At 38.2% G+C, this 19,112-nt stretch overlaps 1 protein-coding gene across 3 annotated transcripts in view; it reads right to left on the bottom strand.

Moving 5' to 3' along the window:
• Window positions 1-19,112, bottom strand: part of CYFIP1 (cytoplasmic FMR1 interacting protein 1) — a 78,127-nt gene that overhangs the window by 39,247 nt on the left and 19,768 nt on the right. For all 3 annotated transcript variants that reach the window (XM_072849604.1, XM_072849606.1, XM_072849605.1), the window contains exons 4-20: window positions 17,773-17,850; window positions 16,743-16,844; window positions 15,335-15,516; window positions 13,854-13,950; window positions 13,586-13,714; window positions 12,189-12,293; window positions 11,923-12,014; window positions 10,575-10,692; window positions 9,744-9,866; window positions 7,109-7,234; window positions 6,652-6,818; window positions 5,101-5,248; window positions 3,070-3,223; window positions 1,694-1,850; window positions 1,026-1,122; window positions 598-674; window positions 396-504 (exon numbers count right to left, since the gene is read on the bottom strand). In XM_072849604.1, coding sequence (XP_072705705.1) covers window positions 396-504; window positions 598-674; window positions 1,026-1,122; window positions 1,694-1,850; window positions 3,070-3,223; window positions 5,101-5,248; window positions 6,652-6,818; window positions 7,109-7,234; window positions 9,744-9,866; window positions 10,575-10,692; window positions 11,923-12,014; window positions 12,189-12,293; window positions 13,586-13,714; window positions 13,854-13,950; window positions 15,335-15,516; window positions 16,743-16,844; window positions 17,773-17,850 — 2,061 coding nt within the window. The remainder of the gene's footprint in view (window positions 1-395; window positions 505-597; window positions 675-1,025; window positions 1,123-1,693; window positions 1,851-3,069; window positions 3,224-5,100; window positions 5,249-6,651; window positions 6,819-7,108; window positions 7,235-9,743; window positions 9,867-10,574; window positions 10,693-11,922; window positions 12,015-12,188; window positions 12,294-13,585; window positions 13,715-13,853; window positions 13,951-15,334; window positions 15,517-16,742; window positions 16,845-17,772; window positions 17,851-19,112) is intronic.

Genomic DNA, 19,112 nt, shown 5'->3' with positions numbered 1-19,112 from the left:
TTTACATCCCATTTCTCACAAAAACAAGTAAAACCACATGTTGCATTTACGTCTAAGTATTTAGATCAGCATTTTATGCTTCCATGACATGGTGCCGACAACATATTGAAAACTGGTGAAAGACATTACTAGGAAGACAACGGTACCACACATGACTTTCCTATTTGGCTTGTGTTTGCTTAACTGCAACAGATATTTGCATTAAAACAGGATCTTTTAAGTTTTTTTTCTTAATTTACTCCTTCATATGACAAAAAAGCTGATTCTCAAATGTCAGTTATGCCACTTAGATGACAGGACATAAAGCACAGAAAGAGTTTTATATACCTACATAAAACAACACCATTGGAAAATTGCCAAGCAGCTCGAATACAACAGAGTATGAGTTAACTCACTTGGACATGTCTCTGTTTCAGCAGTGTCTCATAGCGGTTGGACTGTAGCAACTGAATGGTTGCTCCCTGATTCTTGCATTCTGAACGTAATCGTTTATCCAGAAGCAGGCTATTAAGAAAGGAAGAAAACACTTAAAGTATATTAGACAGCAAAGCAGAGCAGAAATGCATGAATAAAAGTTCTCACTACTGGAATAGCTACCTGCCAGCCATTGCCTTGTAGTACGCAAATATTTGGTCTGCCAGCTTGTAGACAAATTGGTCAAAACATAGGTTTACCTTGGGGGGAAAAGAATTGTGCGTTTAGAGATACTTAAAATTAAAAGAGAGGAGCTTATCCAAGACCTCCCACTGTTTATCAAACATAATTAAGAAAGCTAATGCATCCAAATTTCCCAGTACAAGAGAAGATGACATTCAGTCTTCAGCATTAATGTGCAGTGTTTTGCACAGGTCTACAGGTTTCCTCACAACATATCACCCAACCAGTTACCCATCTTCTCGTCTTTCTTCTCAGTTTGTTTATTATCTCCAACTGTTCTGAATGTCTTATAATAGGTCTTGGCCTTTAGCATCATTTTCGCATTCAGGTACAGACTATTTTTTCTCCAGTAGGTAAGGTTACTTTACCTCTGCCTCAATCTCATCATAGAGGAACTGCTTCTTAAATTTAGTAAGTGCATAATGAGCACTGTCATTATAAAGGTCCAAAGAATACAGAACATACCTGAATGAAAAAGAATAAAAAAAAAGAGTTATATGTCTATAGAAATTACAGTTCTTTAGGATGGTGCAGTCAAGATGTTGTAAGCCAGTCAATATTGTAATCTACATGTGGTTCATGCAAACAGGATCATTTTTTTATTTGAGTTCATATAAAAAGAATCACACTTCCTCTTTTAAGAAAGTCTCTTGTTAGTTCAAGAAATTGTATAGGTAAGTGTGCAGTCTGAAACTTGTTTTCTAGATGTAGCTTTCCATCAAAATGGAACCATGCTTTTACCACTATGCATTATATTTGACATCTTTGAGGAGCAAGTAAGGAGAACTCACTCAGGGAACAACGTATTTGGCTGGTGCAATGATACTTATATGAAAGGTTTCTTATTTCAATTATTCACTTCAAAAGAAAACTTCGAGAATCTGTAAATCAGCAAATGTAAGAGGAAAAGTGTATGAAGGTTTAGAATACCTTCTCAGTGACTGCTTGTTAAAACCAATTAAAGCAGTAACATTATAATACGGAGTGACAATCATTAAGGATAATCATTCAAATGAAGAGCACAAGCAGGTCTTACTCCATCATTGATGCCTCTTTGGTCTCCAGAATATGGTCTGTCAGAATCCAAGGCATGGACATCTCAATGGGAAACTGGATTCTTCTGCCCATAGTCAGCTCCAAGAAGAATTCCCTGAACCACAGCTGGGACAGATCACAGCATTGCTGCAGGGTTTCTTTCAGAATAAATAAGGAAGAATTACACTTCTTATAGAAATACATTAAGAACAATACAACTGTGATTCTGATGATGCAATGTGGAACAAAAAAGCAGGTGCGAGTCACTAGGGCTATACATAGGCCAAATATGTAAACCAAATTCAAAACATAAAGCCTATGACTTTTTCAAAGAGTTCTGAACTTCACACTGGCCCCCAAAGTGGTGCCTTATTACAGAAAAAAGCATGGAAGCGGACCAGACTACCAGTTAAACAGAAAAACTACGTACACCAGTAAAGGGGGATTTCTAGTTTAATTTCTCAGTTGTGGGCTGAGAAAGCTATACACTGAACTCGGGAAGCAGCAGGCAAAGGAGACAAAATTGTACCAGATCCACCAGTACCATCTCTCCCTCTGGAGGACTGAATCACTCCACACGTTCCTGTTGATTAGATGGGCAGGAAATGTCAGACAGACACACGAAGGAGGGATTAAAACAAAAAGTTTCTAAGGCCGCTGTCAAGGACATGGAGGTGTGCTTCCCACCTCTCCAGAAAACACTCGCCACAAGCCTCCTTTTGCAGAAGGCTTGAGAACCAAAATAGGAATGAACTCTTTACATTAAGGTCTTCTGAAGACCTTTTGAAGTGCTGTTCCCCAGTAGCATTATGACGGACATTAACAGGCTCCCCCCTTCTCTGAGGGTAAAGGAATCCCGTAGCAAAACAAAAATGAAAGACAACACAGCATGGTGATGACAAAGACTAGATACATTCAATGTCAGTAAGTGAATTCTTTAGGACAGCATGTTTCCGATTACAATTAACTGAATAGTAAGAGTAGTGAAATGACATCAAATTTACCACAACAGAGAATTTGTTTCCTCTGTACTTAAAACAAAAATGAAAAACCCCAAACCACAAAAACTACTTCCTTTTTAAAATTTCAATGTGTATAGGCTTATCTGTCCCTTGTTTATATAAATACATACATAAAAAAATAGAAAAGGGAGGTAACAATATGAAATTTGACGCATTATAAACAAACATATAACAAGTCAAAATAAAAATCCCACCACAATACTGAATATCATGTCTCAGAAAAAGTTTGGACAGACGAAGGCTTTCAATAAATAAACCAAAGGTAAGTTGGCTTAGGCAATCGGAAACATTTTCCAGGTCGTGTTAGAGGTGTTAGGACATGCTAAGCTGGACACTGATCATCTACATATCTTACCACTGAAATTTATCAAATGAGTGTAGAAGAAAGACTCGCGATGGAATTTTTCTATGTCCAATATGGTGGGCCCCTCAAGGCTACTTCTCAAGGTTTTCTTGGAACCACTTTTGTCAGCAATGAGGGACTCTAACATAGTTCTCACCATGTAAAGCTGTATCATTAAAGGAAACAATTGTGGTGGAAAGGGGGGAAAAAAGGAAAATACACATGGTACATTAGTTGAGCAACACTGAGAATTACTATCAGTAAGCGACTGCTCCACTTCAAATTGAAAACTAGCACTGTGTGGGTAAAAGCCTTTCAGGCGAGAGGAACAGATGCAACGCTAGCCTACGCACCAGCACGAATGCCTACCCATGCCAAGGGGACCTCCACTGACACTTAGCAGCAGACCATTTGCAGTGGAACAGTTCACATCACCACAAAAGTAAAAGTAATAAGTAATGTCTTACCACCAAAGTTTAAAAGAGGCGGATAGATGTAGGACTGCCTCAGAAACTTGTGTGTCACATGCAATAGCTTTTCCAGTCCCAGAGACTTGAGCTGCTTCAACAGCTCAGCAGAGTTTAAGGACTCTGTCATAGTGCGAACCATGAAGAGCTAAAAACCAACAGACAGGGGCAGGCAGGGGAGAGAGAATCCGTTAATAAAAACACATGGGTAAATAAGGAAGGGGAAACAGAAGCAGAGAAAATGTGTTAGTTTGTTAAAAATGAAAAGCAGCACAGTAAGCATGCAGAGGAGGACATACAGAAAGGTTTCTTCGTTCAGAATAATCACTGCAATCCGGTGCTCCCTCAAGCAAAGGGAAAAGTTCCCGTTCATTTCAGAGGATGCTCAGAGAGCCATTAGCTTCTCAAATGATTTCGCAAAGATTTCCAAGTATTACCAATTAATACATAGCCATTTTAGAACTGCATGAAACTGAGGAAAAACCCATCTAAAAATCGATATATTTGACATCCCTTCCTCCTGTCAGCCGAGACAGACAAGTGTGCCAGCCCAAGAGCAGAAAAAGCAGACAGAACCATGTACTCTAAACAGCCTGTTGCAGCCAGTGAAACAAAGCCCTTAAACATACCAAGCACTGGAGAAGCACACTGGTGGTGATACTTAATTTTTTTCCACCCAGAAAATTAGAAATCAAAAGGGTTTTTTCCAATTCCCAAAACAAAATCTTTATTAAACCCATCTTAGCACAATTTAAGCAACTTTTTATTACCCAAGATTATTATCCATACATCCTCTTTTCCCCACAGATTAAAATATTTACAAACCACAGTTGCCTTCAATTTTTCACCCCAAGTACTCAGTACCTCATTTTCTCAGATGAGCTACGAATACAAGACCATACACTCTCCAAACAAATTAACAAAGAAAATTAAAAAGATAATTATGTGGAGGTAACAAGAACAAGCATCTAGGTATGGGATTTCAATGCCTATCACAGAAAATACACTTGAAATACCTCTTGTTTTAGTGACAGCAGCAGATTAAATAGATTTTAGGGAGCAGTTTTATCATTCATTACTGAACAGTAAGAGGGATCTTGTCAGAAGTCAAATACTCTCCCATATTTTACAGGCAATCATTTATATTTTAAACATATTTTAAAACTACATAGACATCTATTGAATAATGGGATTTAACCAAAAAAATCCACCAGCCATACCAGAGATGGGAGTCAGTCAAGAAATAATTCAAATAGTTCAAAAATATTATTTAAATAACATTAGGAGCTCAATGAGAAAATATTTCTTCCCAGTAAGTCAAATTAAAGAGATTGAACACTTGGAAAAATTATGCATCAGAGTAGAAAGTGACAGCAACCCAGACAGAGGATTTTGGTTAAGTATATATAATTTTGTAAATATAAATCTAATCAGAGTAGATTTTGAACATTTAAAAAGAAAAAAAAAAAAAGAGAAAAGAAAAAGACCCTGCAATTTTTAAATAGTTCAGGCCAGAGAGAAAACACTTCATGCAATAATTGTTGACAGATATCACAGCCACCAGACAGGAAAATACCTGAGTGCTGGAGGGTCCCACTGCACGCCTTGGGACCTTGATGTCAAAACCACTTTTAGGGTCCTTCTCTCCCCTTAGAGCTGGGTCATTGAACGGCTCGTGACCAGCTTCCCAGTCACAGACTGTCTTTCTGATGGCCTGCAAAACACTGAACACAATTCACACTACTTCAGACCAGCATGTATCCAAGCACATTGAGGAGATCATTTTACTTTTTAAAGCACTCTTCCACAAGCACAGGAACTTCGCAACATCATTCGGGAGCTCGGGCTAACTCAGAGCAACCGCAAACGATTTCACCAACAACTTCAAGAATGCCACATCCACGAAACAATTGCTCCGCGCTGTTTATCAAAAAGGATAGTCCAGAGCCCTCCTCCTCTGTCAGAAGAAAGCTGACCTCTGAAACTGGTTCACCAGAGACAAAAGTAATTTGTCAAGAATTCAACTCTGGGATCCTTAGCAAGCGCATCAAGCCATTTTGTTCTCCTAAACCGCAAAAAGCTGATTATTCAATCAAACCAAAGCAGATTATTAACCAAACTAAAGACAGACAATTCAGGCTTGAAATGAAAAGAAACAGTAGAATTCCTGTTTCCAGCAGAACTCCAGAATTCAGCTGGAGTTTATATAATCAGCCTCATACTTCTAACTCCAAATACTGAACTGGACTTCAGATACTTGTCAGAAACATAGCCGGCCATATCCTGTGGCATGCTGAATGATCAAGCAAATGTCTCTTCCCAGATCCGAGCAGGTATGAAAGTAATAGTTCCCTATTTCATGTAAGTGCCTGGGACATAAAGAATCTCCCTGCAGACCTGGTAATTTAGAGTAATTTGTTTATTTTTAGCTTACGATGGTATTTTTGTGGCAGTCAGAGCATTCAGCAATAGCCTAATTAGCCAAAGAATTTCACCTCCAAGAGCTTTCCAATGAAACGTGGGAATAAACAAATGGTAAACAAGTCAAGATTAAAAGCAAACAATTAGGGACAAAAAAAATAAGGTTGGGAAATGCCACCAATCAGTGTGGGCAGACAGGACACTTGGAAGAGAAGTGTAAGGCTAATAAGCCAAAAGCAGCAGAAGCTGAGAAAGAAGGCAGGGTGCTAAGAGGGCAGAGATAAGACTACGGGGTGGGATGTAAACATGAGACGCAAGGAGGGGAAACACTGAAATCATAAGGAAGGTGGACAGTAACACCTTTCTTCAAAATAAAAATACTAGTCTTGCTTTCAATATTACAGTACTTATCTTTCCTTAAAATAAAAATAAACTACAGGCAACACAAGACTTCCTGCAGTAGTCCTAAGTGGCTCAAGACAGCCTGGACTCTTACTGTAGCCATGTTGGCAGCCATTCAGTTTTGACTCCAGACTTCTTCAACTTCCAATACTTATTCAACCAAGCTAACTTTGAATACCAGACAGACTAGTAGTAGGGGAGTACAGACTTAAAGAGGCAAAATTTAACAGCTGTGCAATTCTGGAATAAATTTAGTAAGATTTGGGGGAAAGAATACAGGAGAAGATGAAAACAAGAATGTTACCTCTGAATGACATTTTTCTTCTTTTTAATGGCTTGTCTTAATGGCTCTCTAAGCGTGACCTGGGCAAAGTCCTGAAGAGCTGCATAAATGGTATGGCGAATGGCATGATTGAAGACACTTTCCATCCTTCCCATCAGCACCTGAAGACCTTTGATCATGGCAATCACCTGGAAAAAAAAAAAAAAAGTGTATTTTTCTTATTTTGTTTGTGTAATTGTTCAAAACCGCCTTTTTTAAATACAGAAAATTATAAAAGGGGAATTAACAAGTTCCAAAAGATAAAGGATAGTTTTCCTGTGCTCCTCCTACAGATTGAATGGAGGAAAACATACCCTTTCAGACTCAACACAAGGCATGCTGTCTTTTTGCACTGGGTATAGAAAATGATTATAGAGAATGTTCTCCTTTCTATAGAATTAATCTCTGGAAAATTATTTTAGAAAAAGATTTATCTTACCTCAACCAAAGCAAACTTCTCCTCACTGGTATAATTGTATCTTGTTGCTCTTTCATACTCTTCCGCATTGTCAGGACAATCTTTATTAGAATATTTGTCAGTTGGGTGTACCAGCTTCCATGAATACTGCAGTTCACACAGCAGAATAGGGAGAAAAAAGATTGGGAGAGGGGGGAAAAAAAAAAGACCTGAGAAACACAAAACATAGCTGGACACAAATAATTTGCTTTAAGAAATACTCCAGTGTTTCCAAGAATATCTGAAAAATAATATTTGGTACTATTCTCAAAATCTGCATAAATTCTGAAACTACTGTCTAGTGGAAATGCCAAACAATAATTTGCCTAACAAATTTTCTTGAAAGCCAACGATCCTGTATTAGCTCAAAAAATGCAATTCACACTCAGCAGGTAATGCACTTCAGGGTATTTTTTACTGAGCAAATGCTAGTGTAGGCAGAAGTTTCTTCTCCATTTCAAGCATGAGAAACACAGAGAGACCTCAGAGCATAACAAAAAAATCCATCACACTCACGCACAGGAAAAGGAGCTTCCAACTTAGTCAAATATTCACATTTAGAATTCAAAAGATAACTGGAAAACTACACAGTTTTTTTGTTTGGTTGGTTTGGTTTTTGGGTTTTTTTTGTTTGTTTGTTTGGGGTTTTTTATGTTTACTAGGCTTAAAGGTGTGGAAATAGCTGTATTATCTGTTACAATATCACAGCATGCATTTCTCTTAAATACTGCCTTTTCAGTCACTGCAAACACAGCTCAAAATGTTCCTGAGCAGTGCCAGGCTGATCTAATATCCATCAGGGTACATCTAGTGAAAAATCCTAGTCACCTTCAAATACAATTTTCTCACAGTTTGATTTCAGTGAATAGTAAGGTCTGGTTGATAGCATCTTTGCATGAGCGTTAGATTACAGAGCGATATAAATTTGCCTACTATAATGGATTAATATTTGCACCAATTTACCTATGGCAAAGAACAGCGTCACACCCTGCAACCTAACTGCTACAAAGAGGACACTGGGGAACTTATTAAACAAAGATGAAGTGTTTTGGGGGCATTAAGTTCACAGGGTTAAGATGGACATCAATTGTATGCTGAAGCTTTTTATCTGAATGTGATGCATGTAACAAGGTTCATGGATAATAAGTGAATGCAGAAGACAGGTAAATAAGTAGGATACTCCAGATCAGAATAAATCCTCAGTAGGAGGACAGGGAGAAGGTGAACACAAACTTACATGAGAAGTACTTAAGGGAATCCATACAAATCAGAAAGACAAAGAAAAGCAGTGATAATAGGCAAAAAACCCTGCTGTGGTCCTCAGAGAAAGTTTGTTCTGGAACTGGGAGGATAAAAACAGAGCTAAGAACAAGAGACTTTCTACAGAGATATAATAAAATATAATTTCTACAGAGATATAAGAAAATAGGAAGATTGTCACTGTGAAGAGAGAGCCTGAATGCAGCAATTTGCAATGACAGAAATAAAGGGAGCAAGCCTGGGAGTTGCAGAGGCCAGAAATAGATGACAGCAACCTCTCTTCAGAAGGAGAAAAGGAGAACAAGATTTTCACCATAAAATACACTCTTGATTTAAATAGGAATAGGATAATACAGGAAAAAGCATGACTCAGCTACTGGCTTTAAAAGAGGCAGTTAAAAATACAGAAGGGAAAGAAAACTGGGTCTCTAGCTATGCCCACTGTGACCACACTGGATTCACACAGTACAAGTGCCTTGATGCTCCCTCAGACATCAGAGGCAGAGGAGGAGCAAGTCTGGCTTCTCTCATACAATACGTCACCTGTTTCAACCCTTCCTAGAACATGCTTTGGTGCAGATAAGACATGCAGCTTTTATCCAAGTGTCTGCAGCATAAAAAGGACTCCTGCATCCTCCTCTTCAATTTCTGCCTTAAGCAGTTTCTTATTGGAAAAAACACAGTCACTTTTCTAACTGACATCTGTTTTTAAAATAAATTATTAAAATATAGAGAAACAACCCTACAGGTTCTTCATTTCCCCTCCCTCATCACCTCTCAAATTTTCCTTTCCCCACGTTTACTTTCCTTTTGACTAAAAGCCTAACCTAAAGCCAATGGGAGCCTTTCCATTCATTTTTGTGTCTTTGGTTAAGACCTTACATGCTTCAATTTACTAAGCGATGATGTCTAAACATAGCCAGTTGAAGCTGTTCCTGTGTGACTGCATGTTGGTATGGATATTTCTAACAGAATATAATTTTAACCAACGTTCAGAGGAAAATAATGAAGTCTTAGTCTACAAAATGTACGTATCAAGAGCAACATAAAAATATCTGGTCAAGGCTCACAGGTGATCACCTATCCATTAAATATAACAAGTTGAATATACTGTATGAGATTGTACATGTTACTGGATCTTCAAAGCAGCAACATTACTCCTAGCCTCTGAGAACTTCATATGCCTTCCTCTGAGAACGTGGTTTGGAGCAGGAGGAGAAAAGGAGTGAAGGAAGAAGGAAGAGGGGAACTAAGGGAACAACACACAACACACATTTTTCATTCCATTAAAGCAAAGCCTGTCCAACCTCACCAAGCCGCCTCTTTTTCATCTGGTTTTATCCCCCAGGTAACATACCACTTCCATGACATGTGCACTCCACTGGGAGAGAAGCTGCAGGCCTTGGAGAGAGAGATCAAAGAGCTTCCGATACTCCGCATCTGTTTTTTGAGCTTCCTGTCGACCAGACCCAGTCACCACCTAGAACATTATTAAACAATAAAAAAAACCCAAACCCACATCAGAACATCCTGTATCCAGCATCCATAGCCAAATTTCTACATAGATTTCTTTTAAGCCTTAAAACAGCATCACGTACTAACACCTGCATTAATATCAGCTTTTTCTTCCAGAGAGTTACATAGTTAAACTTCACAGATTTTGGTCAAGTGATGGAAACCACTGGTATCCCTAATCACCAAACTATTGTTGCAGATGAATTCAAGACACTTATATATTATAATATATATATTATAAGTTCTATATATGTATACTTGTGTGTATACATGCGCATTTCTTTTTTTTTTTTTTTTTAGCTAATCCCTTAACTTTTAGTTTCATTTAAACTGCCATGAGCACCCATTTGGAGCAAAGGCTAGACAACCTATTCCAAAAGAGACATGCCAAAAGTTCTAGGATATATATCGTAGAGATATATATAGATATATAGATATATATGTATAAGCAGAAGAATACTGCAGTTTGTATGATGTATCATTACAATTTTAAATGTAAATAGTGTAAATATCATGCAGAGACTGGGTACTAGCCCTGCAGACGGCTTTTCTTGATTCAGGTGATCAAGCTTTGTCATTTACGTAGCCTGAGGTTTACCTGCTGTTGAGATATTTAACAAAAAATGTTAATCAGTGACATGAAATTTGTATTAATAGCTCTAATCCCACACACCTCACTGTTGCTGTAACGAGCCAGTTCTGATATGAAACGCATATGGTCTTCTCTGATTTGGATCATCTGCTCACATATATTGTACTGGGGACTGCTGCTAGAAGACGTGCATGTCCATCTGTTTCAGATGACAAAAAAACCCCACCTAAATCAGTTCAGGCAATAAACAGTACAACTGATACTGCAAAGAACGAACCACAATGAGTGACTTTTTTAAAAAAAATCTTCCTTCTCTATTGGAGGTCTTTCCTCTCCTCACACCTCTGCCTCTGAACCTGCACAATCCATTAGCGATGGATTGCCCTTCTGAGTTCAAACAGCACTTCTTCCAAGTCTTAAAAAACCCACTTTTTTCTTTTCTGTATTTTTTTGAAGGCTGCTGCTATGAAATACAAACTGGCATCTCTCTTCAGGAGCATACACTTAGGGGCAGGACCGAAAAGTATTGAAAGGCAGGGCAGAAGTATAGGTATAGGCTCCAAGATACATCTAACTTCAGACTGTTTTTTGTTATTCTTGTTTAACTATGAAAAGCCTACAGTATGCTCCCAACTATTAAAAAAAAGGCATTATTAAATACTATCAAATTGTTATCAAGAGGGACACAAAAGACATGCTACCAAGAATGTCATGTTAAGTAGCCTCATATTTTTAGTAGCTCAGTAGGCCCACTGCTGTTGATTTTCTCTTAGCAATTACATGCAGGTTATGTGTTTTTTCTGCAGGAATCAAAATGCAAAGCACTACATTCTAAATTCATGTAACTGCATAGAGGGAAGGTCTTGAAGGAGCATGGAAACGTTCACTAAAACAAAGCAATAACCATAAACCATGGAACCATTTATGTAAAAACTGGCTGCATTTTCAAGCCATTTTGCTGTGCTGCACACCTAGCCAAAAAAAAAAGAGGGGGGGAGACAAGCTAAGTTGCTGCTCCATATACAATATACACATGCCTATTTACCCATGCACTACTACTGCTCACCTTGCTTAGTAAAATCCTTCATTTCTTTTAAAGAAAGTTTCATATTTAAAGGAAAAAATAAAAATGAAATTAGTGTAAGATAAAATTCATTTCCTACAATCCAGGTGATAAGAAATGTCACAGATGCAAGAATGAGCTCAGCAGCATAGAAAGGTCTTTAAACAACTTGTTTCTTTAGTTGTATCTATTACATGAAGTACATTAATAGTGAAATACCCACACCAAAAAGTAGACCAAAGTGAAAATCCTATTAAAGTAATTACCACAGATCCACAGACTAACGGATGATTATGAAAATATACTCCAAGGGTCTGACTTTCCCCAGCCCAGACACTCCCTTCTTTGTCTCCTTCTCCCCCTTACCTGGATTTATTTTCCTCGTAATGCGCACTGGTCTTAATGTATCTTGCAAGTTCAATCTGCATGTCACCAAACAGTGGGACAACCTGCAACTGCTGTACAACGGGAATAAATCAGATTAGATAAACTATTAAATACAAATCTTAGTGAAAGGAAACCATTATGTACCCATATTATAGTCCAAAGTGATCTTTATTCTATTTAATTACATTTAAAATGCAAGGGGAATTACCTTTAAAATCACATATTAAGACCACATCTTAACCAACCTTAAAGAACTTGTCTATCTTGGTTAAATTTATCCTTTTCTTTGCATCAAGCTTATAGATGTTACTGACACTTCCATCCATCAGGTACAATCCAAAGCCCATAACCTGAAAAAGAAAAAAACCAAACCTCTCTGCAAAAGCACCTCAGAGGTAAAAACCTGCTGCAGTAAGACTGTTCTTCATGTCATTAAAAAAAAAAGTAGTATTTTAAACACAGTCCTGAAACACCCACCCTCCTTCAAACAGAATGTATTTTCAAATACCTGCATTTCTGTAGTATTCTTTTATTATATGTATATTAGTAGTTTTTACATTAACATTAGCCTGATCAGTTATCCTTAAAAGATGCTACTTGTTTGTATAAAGGTTTAGCATACAAAAAAAACCTCACTGAAACTAGAGTCTGGCTATTTTTAGACAGGTTTTTTTTCCACTTCCATTTTATTAGAATTCTGTAAGTGCAAACTGATCTGTAACAGAATTTTAGATCTAACATCTCTGAGCTATTGCTTTTTATGGCTTTCAGCGTATCTCTGAATTATACACACAAGAGCTCAGAAGCATCCAAAAAAAAAATCTGATTACATTTTGTCCAAGTTATTCATTAACATAAAGTTATAATTCAATATTTACAATAGTAGGAGCTGAGCATTAGCCACTTAATGTATTCTAAGCACGCATTTACTGAACAAAAGGCCTAAATATGAAAGACACATTGGACATCCCTGCAGACAGAACGCAAATGCTCTAGAGTTCGTGTACTGTTTCAGGATACTTCCATTTGGTCCTACTAAACAGAGCTCTTCAGAAGTTAAACACTGAAGTGACTCAAAATATTTGTCATGAGGCAAATTTTCAATTCTTACTCTATATCTTTTCTTCCACTGCAAGACATGCAGCTGATAAGATCAACCACACTTCATATTGCCCAGCACTCTCTTATTACATGTACATATTCCAGCTAACTAAACTTACCTACTTTCTAACCCCAATTTTAAGCTACGTGTTCCCTGAAATCTTTGATACACAGCCTCACCTCCAAAAGCTTTTTATACAAACTTGCCACATATCTAAATATAAAACGTAGTAGTTCCTTTCTGCTGTTGTACTTCATAGAAACACAATTCCATAGAACTGGTTTCCTAGCCAGGCTGCAGTTCAATTGGGTCAACTTCAATTTATGAAAAACAAAAATGGATTAGAAACTTTCTAAATAGATTTAGCATAAAATATAATAAAAAGACAAGGGGGGGGGGAGAAAAAAGGAACAATTTGAGTTATTTGGTTAATCTGGTTCATTTTTAAAAAAAAAGGCAAAACAAAAAACTCCAGGAATTCAGACATCTGTGTCCTGCCTGAACAATTCTTTTATAATTTTGTACCAGAAAGAAACTTACTTTCAAAAGCATATGTTTCTCACTGGGCGTTAGATACATTTTGTTCTCATAGTAGTCCACACACAAATTTACAATATCCGCAAGCAGTTCTTCATAGCCAACGATCACCTCCAACTGCTGCTGTAAAGACTGGAAAAAAAGAAGAAAAGGATATTAGTCAACTAGTTATACTCCCTGGGGAACAACGGTAACTACCAAACTGGAAAAGTTTTATTTTAATAGTTTTATAAAGCATTAGGTATTTTGCAAAAAGACAATTAAAGCTTACCTGTGTTATCTTGTTGTGGTTGGCAAGGAACATGGAGAGGTTCTGGGATTCTTGAATGGACTGAGGATCTGCCATTTTCCGCAGGAACTGAGCAGCTCTTTGAAAACAGAAAAAAAACAGTATTTCCCTTCGTCAGGACTGCTTGTAACCAAATCCATCCCCTCTCAATAGAAACATACTCGTTCCCAAATCTACCAGGGGAACTGTAAGTTGTCAGCACATCTTTAACTGCCAGTACAATGGTGTATCATTCACTGCTTGTACAGGATTGTAAACCTCAGTGCATCTCCCATCTCCAAAGTCCTGAATCAAGCAGAAAGAGAGCTTGGCAAACACAGACAGTACTTTTTTGCCACAGCTTCATAAAAGTGAGTTATCCAAACACAGGCTATGGACTCAACAAATCTGTGTCAAGAGCCTGTTTCATAAAAGATAAAGGGAAGGCTTTTTAGGAAAATAGCTGAAAAGAAAGGTGAACGTTCCCTATAAGAGAGATATGGATTTAATTTATCCCAAATGAACTGTTTTCCAATCCCAAATCCCCCACTGCAGCCTAGTTAAAAGACCCAATCCAACCCAACCCAAAAACCATTGGGTATGTCCCTCAACTGATGGGGGCAGCAGTGACTCTATAGACCCAAGCCACGCAACAACCCAGGAAAAGTCAGCCTTCCAGAAAACAGAGTTTGTCCTCCAGAAGCACGCTTCCAAAGAAAAAAAATGCAAACCAAGTAAGTTTAAGAGGTCTCCAGGCACGACAACTACAAAAGGCAGCTACTGGTAGAGCTAGAAACTAAATCTCATGTAAGTGGAAGCAGCATAGATAAAATTGGCTAGTCATTGCCTAAATGGTTTCCTTTATGAAAGACCACAGATGCTACAGCTGGCATAAAGACTGTCTTCCCCTGCTGCTCTGACCACCATGTTCAACAAAAGATACCTGATACCATCTGGCAGCTCAAGCACAGAACTTGGCCACTGATATCCCACCCTCCACCTCTCCCTTGCTACACCTGCGGTCACAACGACCTTGAATTGCAAAGCTGAAATGTCTTAAGAACAAGTGTAACAACTCTCAGCCACAAATGTCAAAAGTGGATGCCAAAAATAGGATAGGATAGAACAGAACAGAAGTGGCACAAGCAACCAGAAAGACGGTTTCCTCTCAAACTTAAAAAGAAAAGCTTTATTGAGCGAAGTATATTCATTATGTTTAGTGTACACCAAGACAGAAGTATTTGACAGCTTGGCATTAAAAGGCAGAAGAACCTTTTGCTGCTGGAAGAACAGCATAAAGAAAATAGATTTACTCAACTGCCTAACTGCAGTCAATGCATCCCTCGTTTCAGGGTAATCTGTCCCACACGTGAAGGGACTACTTTTGAAGAGAAAGCTGTCAGAAAAGAGCAGCTGCTGCCATCTCGTGGGAGGCCTGTATCCTGGCAGCAGAAACCTGGCTGCTGTTGCTCCTTGCCACTTACCGCTTGTAGGCTGAATGGTCGTTCTTCACGCTGCACTTCATATTTTTCAGCTCATCCAATACCGCAAACATGTTGATGAATTTGCCCAGCGTGATCAGATATGCTTCAGACACAAAGTCCTTCCTCCTCTCCGCATGGCACAAGCGTCTCACCTCCCCACAAAATCGTTCAATTGCGTTTCTCTAAAGGGGGGAAAAAGAGAAGAAACAGGGAGTAAAAGCCATGACATTTCCAGGAAAAAGGTTTCATTGTGTAACTGGAGCTGGTCCAATGAAAAGCGCCACTGAAGCAGAAAAATGTTTAAAGCATGCAAGGCTAACAAGGCATCAGCACAGACTTTGCAGCTCCACATCTGTGTACTTGCTACAAGTGTCACCAGTGATTTTTGCCACAGAGCTTGCCTGGCACAAGGGGCAAGGTTATTTGCAGATTAAAGTAATAAAAGTTTAAAATCCCTTTGAAACAAGTGATTTCATCTTCTTTAGTGAGAAAGTATATGTGCATTACAAGGCAGATTATAGGTATATTCTCTTAAAACAAAAAAAACCCACAGCACACTGATTAATAGCAGTACATGCCAACTTGCAAAATCATCCTGCCGCATGTTTATTTGAGGGCTTATTTCCAAGTGCACATCAGGGCCATTTGAGATGAAGATTATAAGTACACAAAAGACAGCAATTTCGAATGTAAAGAGGAATCTGTTCTGAGTTTAGAGCACTAAGCTTGAACAAAAGGAGATTGTTCATAGTCAGTAAGATCCGCCAGTTGGGGAAGATAACAGGAAATACTACATTTCATTCAGTCTCCTCTTCCTGTGTGCTCCAGGGCTCTCAGGCTCTAGCTGCTCTGGCTCCCTCCAAATAATGCCTGGAAACATCCTCAGTCCATTGAACCAAATGGCAAGCTGCCAGCACGGGAGGAGAAAGCAAGACAGAATGCTATTCTCCAGCGCCCATGTAGCTCGGGTGGCTGGCAGGTCACGACAACTGGGTTAGCTTGCATCAATTATGAATTTCTGTAGCAAAGTTGCACCTGCTGCTCTGGTGTCCAGACTTGTGGATCCCTCACCCCCCAACAAATGGTTTCTGTGCCGAGATGCTTTTATGTATACATGTGAAACGTATTATATTTCTATTTCCTTTCTTCCTAAAGTGCCAGAACTGTCCCCATGTGCTACATAGGGACCATATGCAATTACCTTCAATTTTATGCTGAAAGTCTTAATGGAAATCACCTTAAGTTTTTAAGATAGGCATTAGAAATTCTGCCCTTCTGTGAGACAATATGGAGGTTTTTTACCAAATATAATGAATAGGTTCAGTATCTGAGCACACAATATCAAGCATACAAAATAGGAATATAAAAATACAAGCCTACTGACAAATGTTGTTTCCATTCCTTTTACCTGAAAATACATAAAATTCATCAGTTTTGTGACTTCTGGCTCCAGAACTTCCACAGTTTTCTCATAAATTTCTACTCTGTTAGGCTGCTCGTTGCACTTGACCTGAGGACAAATAAAGAGATCATTACACTTGGAACTTTTCCTGATAAAGCCTCAGAAACTAAGATCCCCAATGACAACTTGAGAAAATGTATTATCATCCTAAAGAGACAAACTTAAGGCATAAATTGCCAGTTTTGGTAATTTTATGCTAGCCTTCTAAGATTAACTCTGTGTGTTAAAAAAATAATAATAAAAATCCTATGTTTTTTCTCTCTGTTACCTCACAGCAAATAATTTAGTTTTCAAACACCTCTGTATGGCTAGGACAATATTCTTTCCACATTATTAAGCCACTTGCTGAAAGTCATGCAGTAAAATAGGGCCAAAACCAGAAATTAAAACAGATTACCTGATTTCCACTCTAAATATTTAAACCACAGGATAAGCCTTCCTTGCATTTCAGTACAAAAATAGTTGCATTACAAACTCCTTATAAAGCAGGCAGGTGTCAGCTCATGGTTATAATTTTGTTCAGTTTTCTGATGCATCTTAAGAATATTAAGATGCATCCCACCCCACCCCTGTACAACCATTCCCAGACACTTGAGACCACCTGTGAACTTCTCACCTATTCACAGGGTTTTAATTTGCATACAGATCAATAAAACACTGCATAGCGCTGACATTCAGAAAATTACTACCTAGGATGTCTAGAAACTTAAATGTTTAACCTGAATTGTAATTATTACATGCTATGCCACCTGTTAAACCTGTTCTGAACTTAAGTATTAAGTTGGGGGGGGTCCAACTTAAGAGACCAACTGATCCTCAAGTGCTAAAAGACACTATGGCAGGCCCAGCTTGCCTATTTGGGAGACAAAGTAGACTACATTTCATAGCTCCTTGATAAAGCTATATCGGTGCAACTCCACACCAAAACAAGACAGAATTTCACATGATGCATGACAGTTTAATTTTCATCCTTTACCTGAGGAATGGCTCTTGAGCAGCTTCTCCATGTGTATAACATGACTGCATATTCCTGACCCTCTTCTAGCATTTCATTCTGTAAGAAAGACACTCAACATAATTAGGTATTGTAATACAAAACGGTTAAATGCACTTGTCTTCCACCATTCCAAAACTTTGTCCAAACAAACCTATTCTCTTATCAGAATGTATATGTACAAACACAAAGATATTGCAAGCTGAATGATACATCACACTGTATGTACGTAAAATAATATTACCAAAATTCATAGGCTCAGCTGGCATATTACATGTATTAGAGCTGACCAGCTACTGATGTCCAGCTTGGCTATAATCCAACAGCTAAAAAAAATTTCATTTATTCTCAGTCACCTGTTTCAGCACCCAACCTAATTCTGAGAGAATTCACATCATCTTCATACTACGTAAGCCAACAAACACCTACCAGATCACTAATCAACAACTGCAGCAATTATGCCTACCTAATGACAAAAATTATTATCTTCCCAGATCAGATTGGTTTTTGTGTTGTTCTTTCTTCCCAAAACTAAAGACACTGTGATCTATAAATAAAAATGCTAATCTGAAGGGGGGGTGGGGGTATTTGTTTTTCTTTTTAAACTCGGATACTGAAGGTGGAATGGTCAAGGATGAAAGTCAGCACATGTAGAGCAATATCCTTTTTTACATGTCAAAGGAGAGGGCCTACAACATCCAAACAATGAGAACAGGTTAAGCGGTCGCCAGGTAATTTTAAGAGTATATTGGTGTAAATGTACATAATTTTCAGTAGCATGTAATCAGGTGCTTAACTTGCCCATTCCACTGTTAGTGAATTGGCTTCTAGAATTACAAGACACATTATTCCTCATTTTCCAAGAGTGCCATGAAACGACAACGAGTTCAGTACAGACCAGCATTTGCAGCCTGGAAGTTCTTTTGTATCCCAAAACAGCAACACCATCAGCAGAGATGGATGGAGTTACTAGTATGAAGTCTTATCTTATATTGTGGAACTGTTTAAAAACCACAGAATACCTTACACAAAAGCATGCCAATAAACCACTAACATACACACTCCACAGTGAGGAAGCCAACAATAACTCTTCAACACCACTAAACTGACAGAGAAGCAGTAGAAATTTGGGAGGATGGAAGGTAATTTTTCACTCAAGTTACAGCAGCTACCTGTCAATACAACCAGCTCACCTCAGAATACTGGAAAAATGCACAATGAAAGCAAGAAACTTTTGAGCAACATTGGTTGATCAAGAAGAAAGACCATTTTAAAATTATCAAGAAGTTCATTTAAGAAAAAAGAAAAGCTACACACTTTTT

Source organism: Ciconia boyciana, chromosome 1 (genome assembly GCF_034638445.1).
Source record: "Ciconia boyciana chromosome 1, ASM3463844v1, whole genome shotgun sequence".
NCBI lineage: Eukaryota > Metazoa > Chordata > Aves > Ciconiiformes > Ciconiidae > Ciconia > Ciconia boyciana.
Note: the sequence above shows the minus strand (reverse complement) of the source record. Positions and strands in the feature narration are given on the sequence as shown.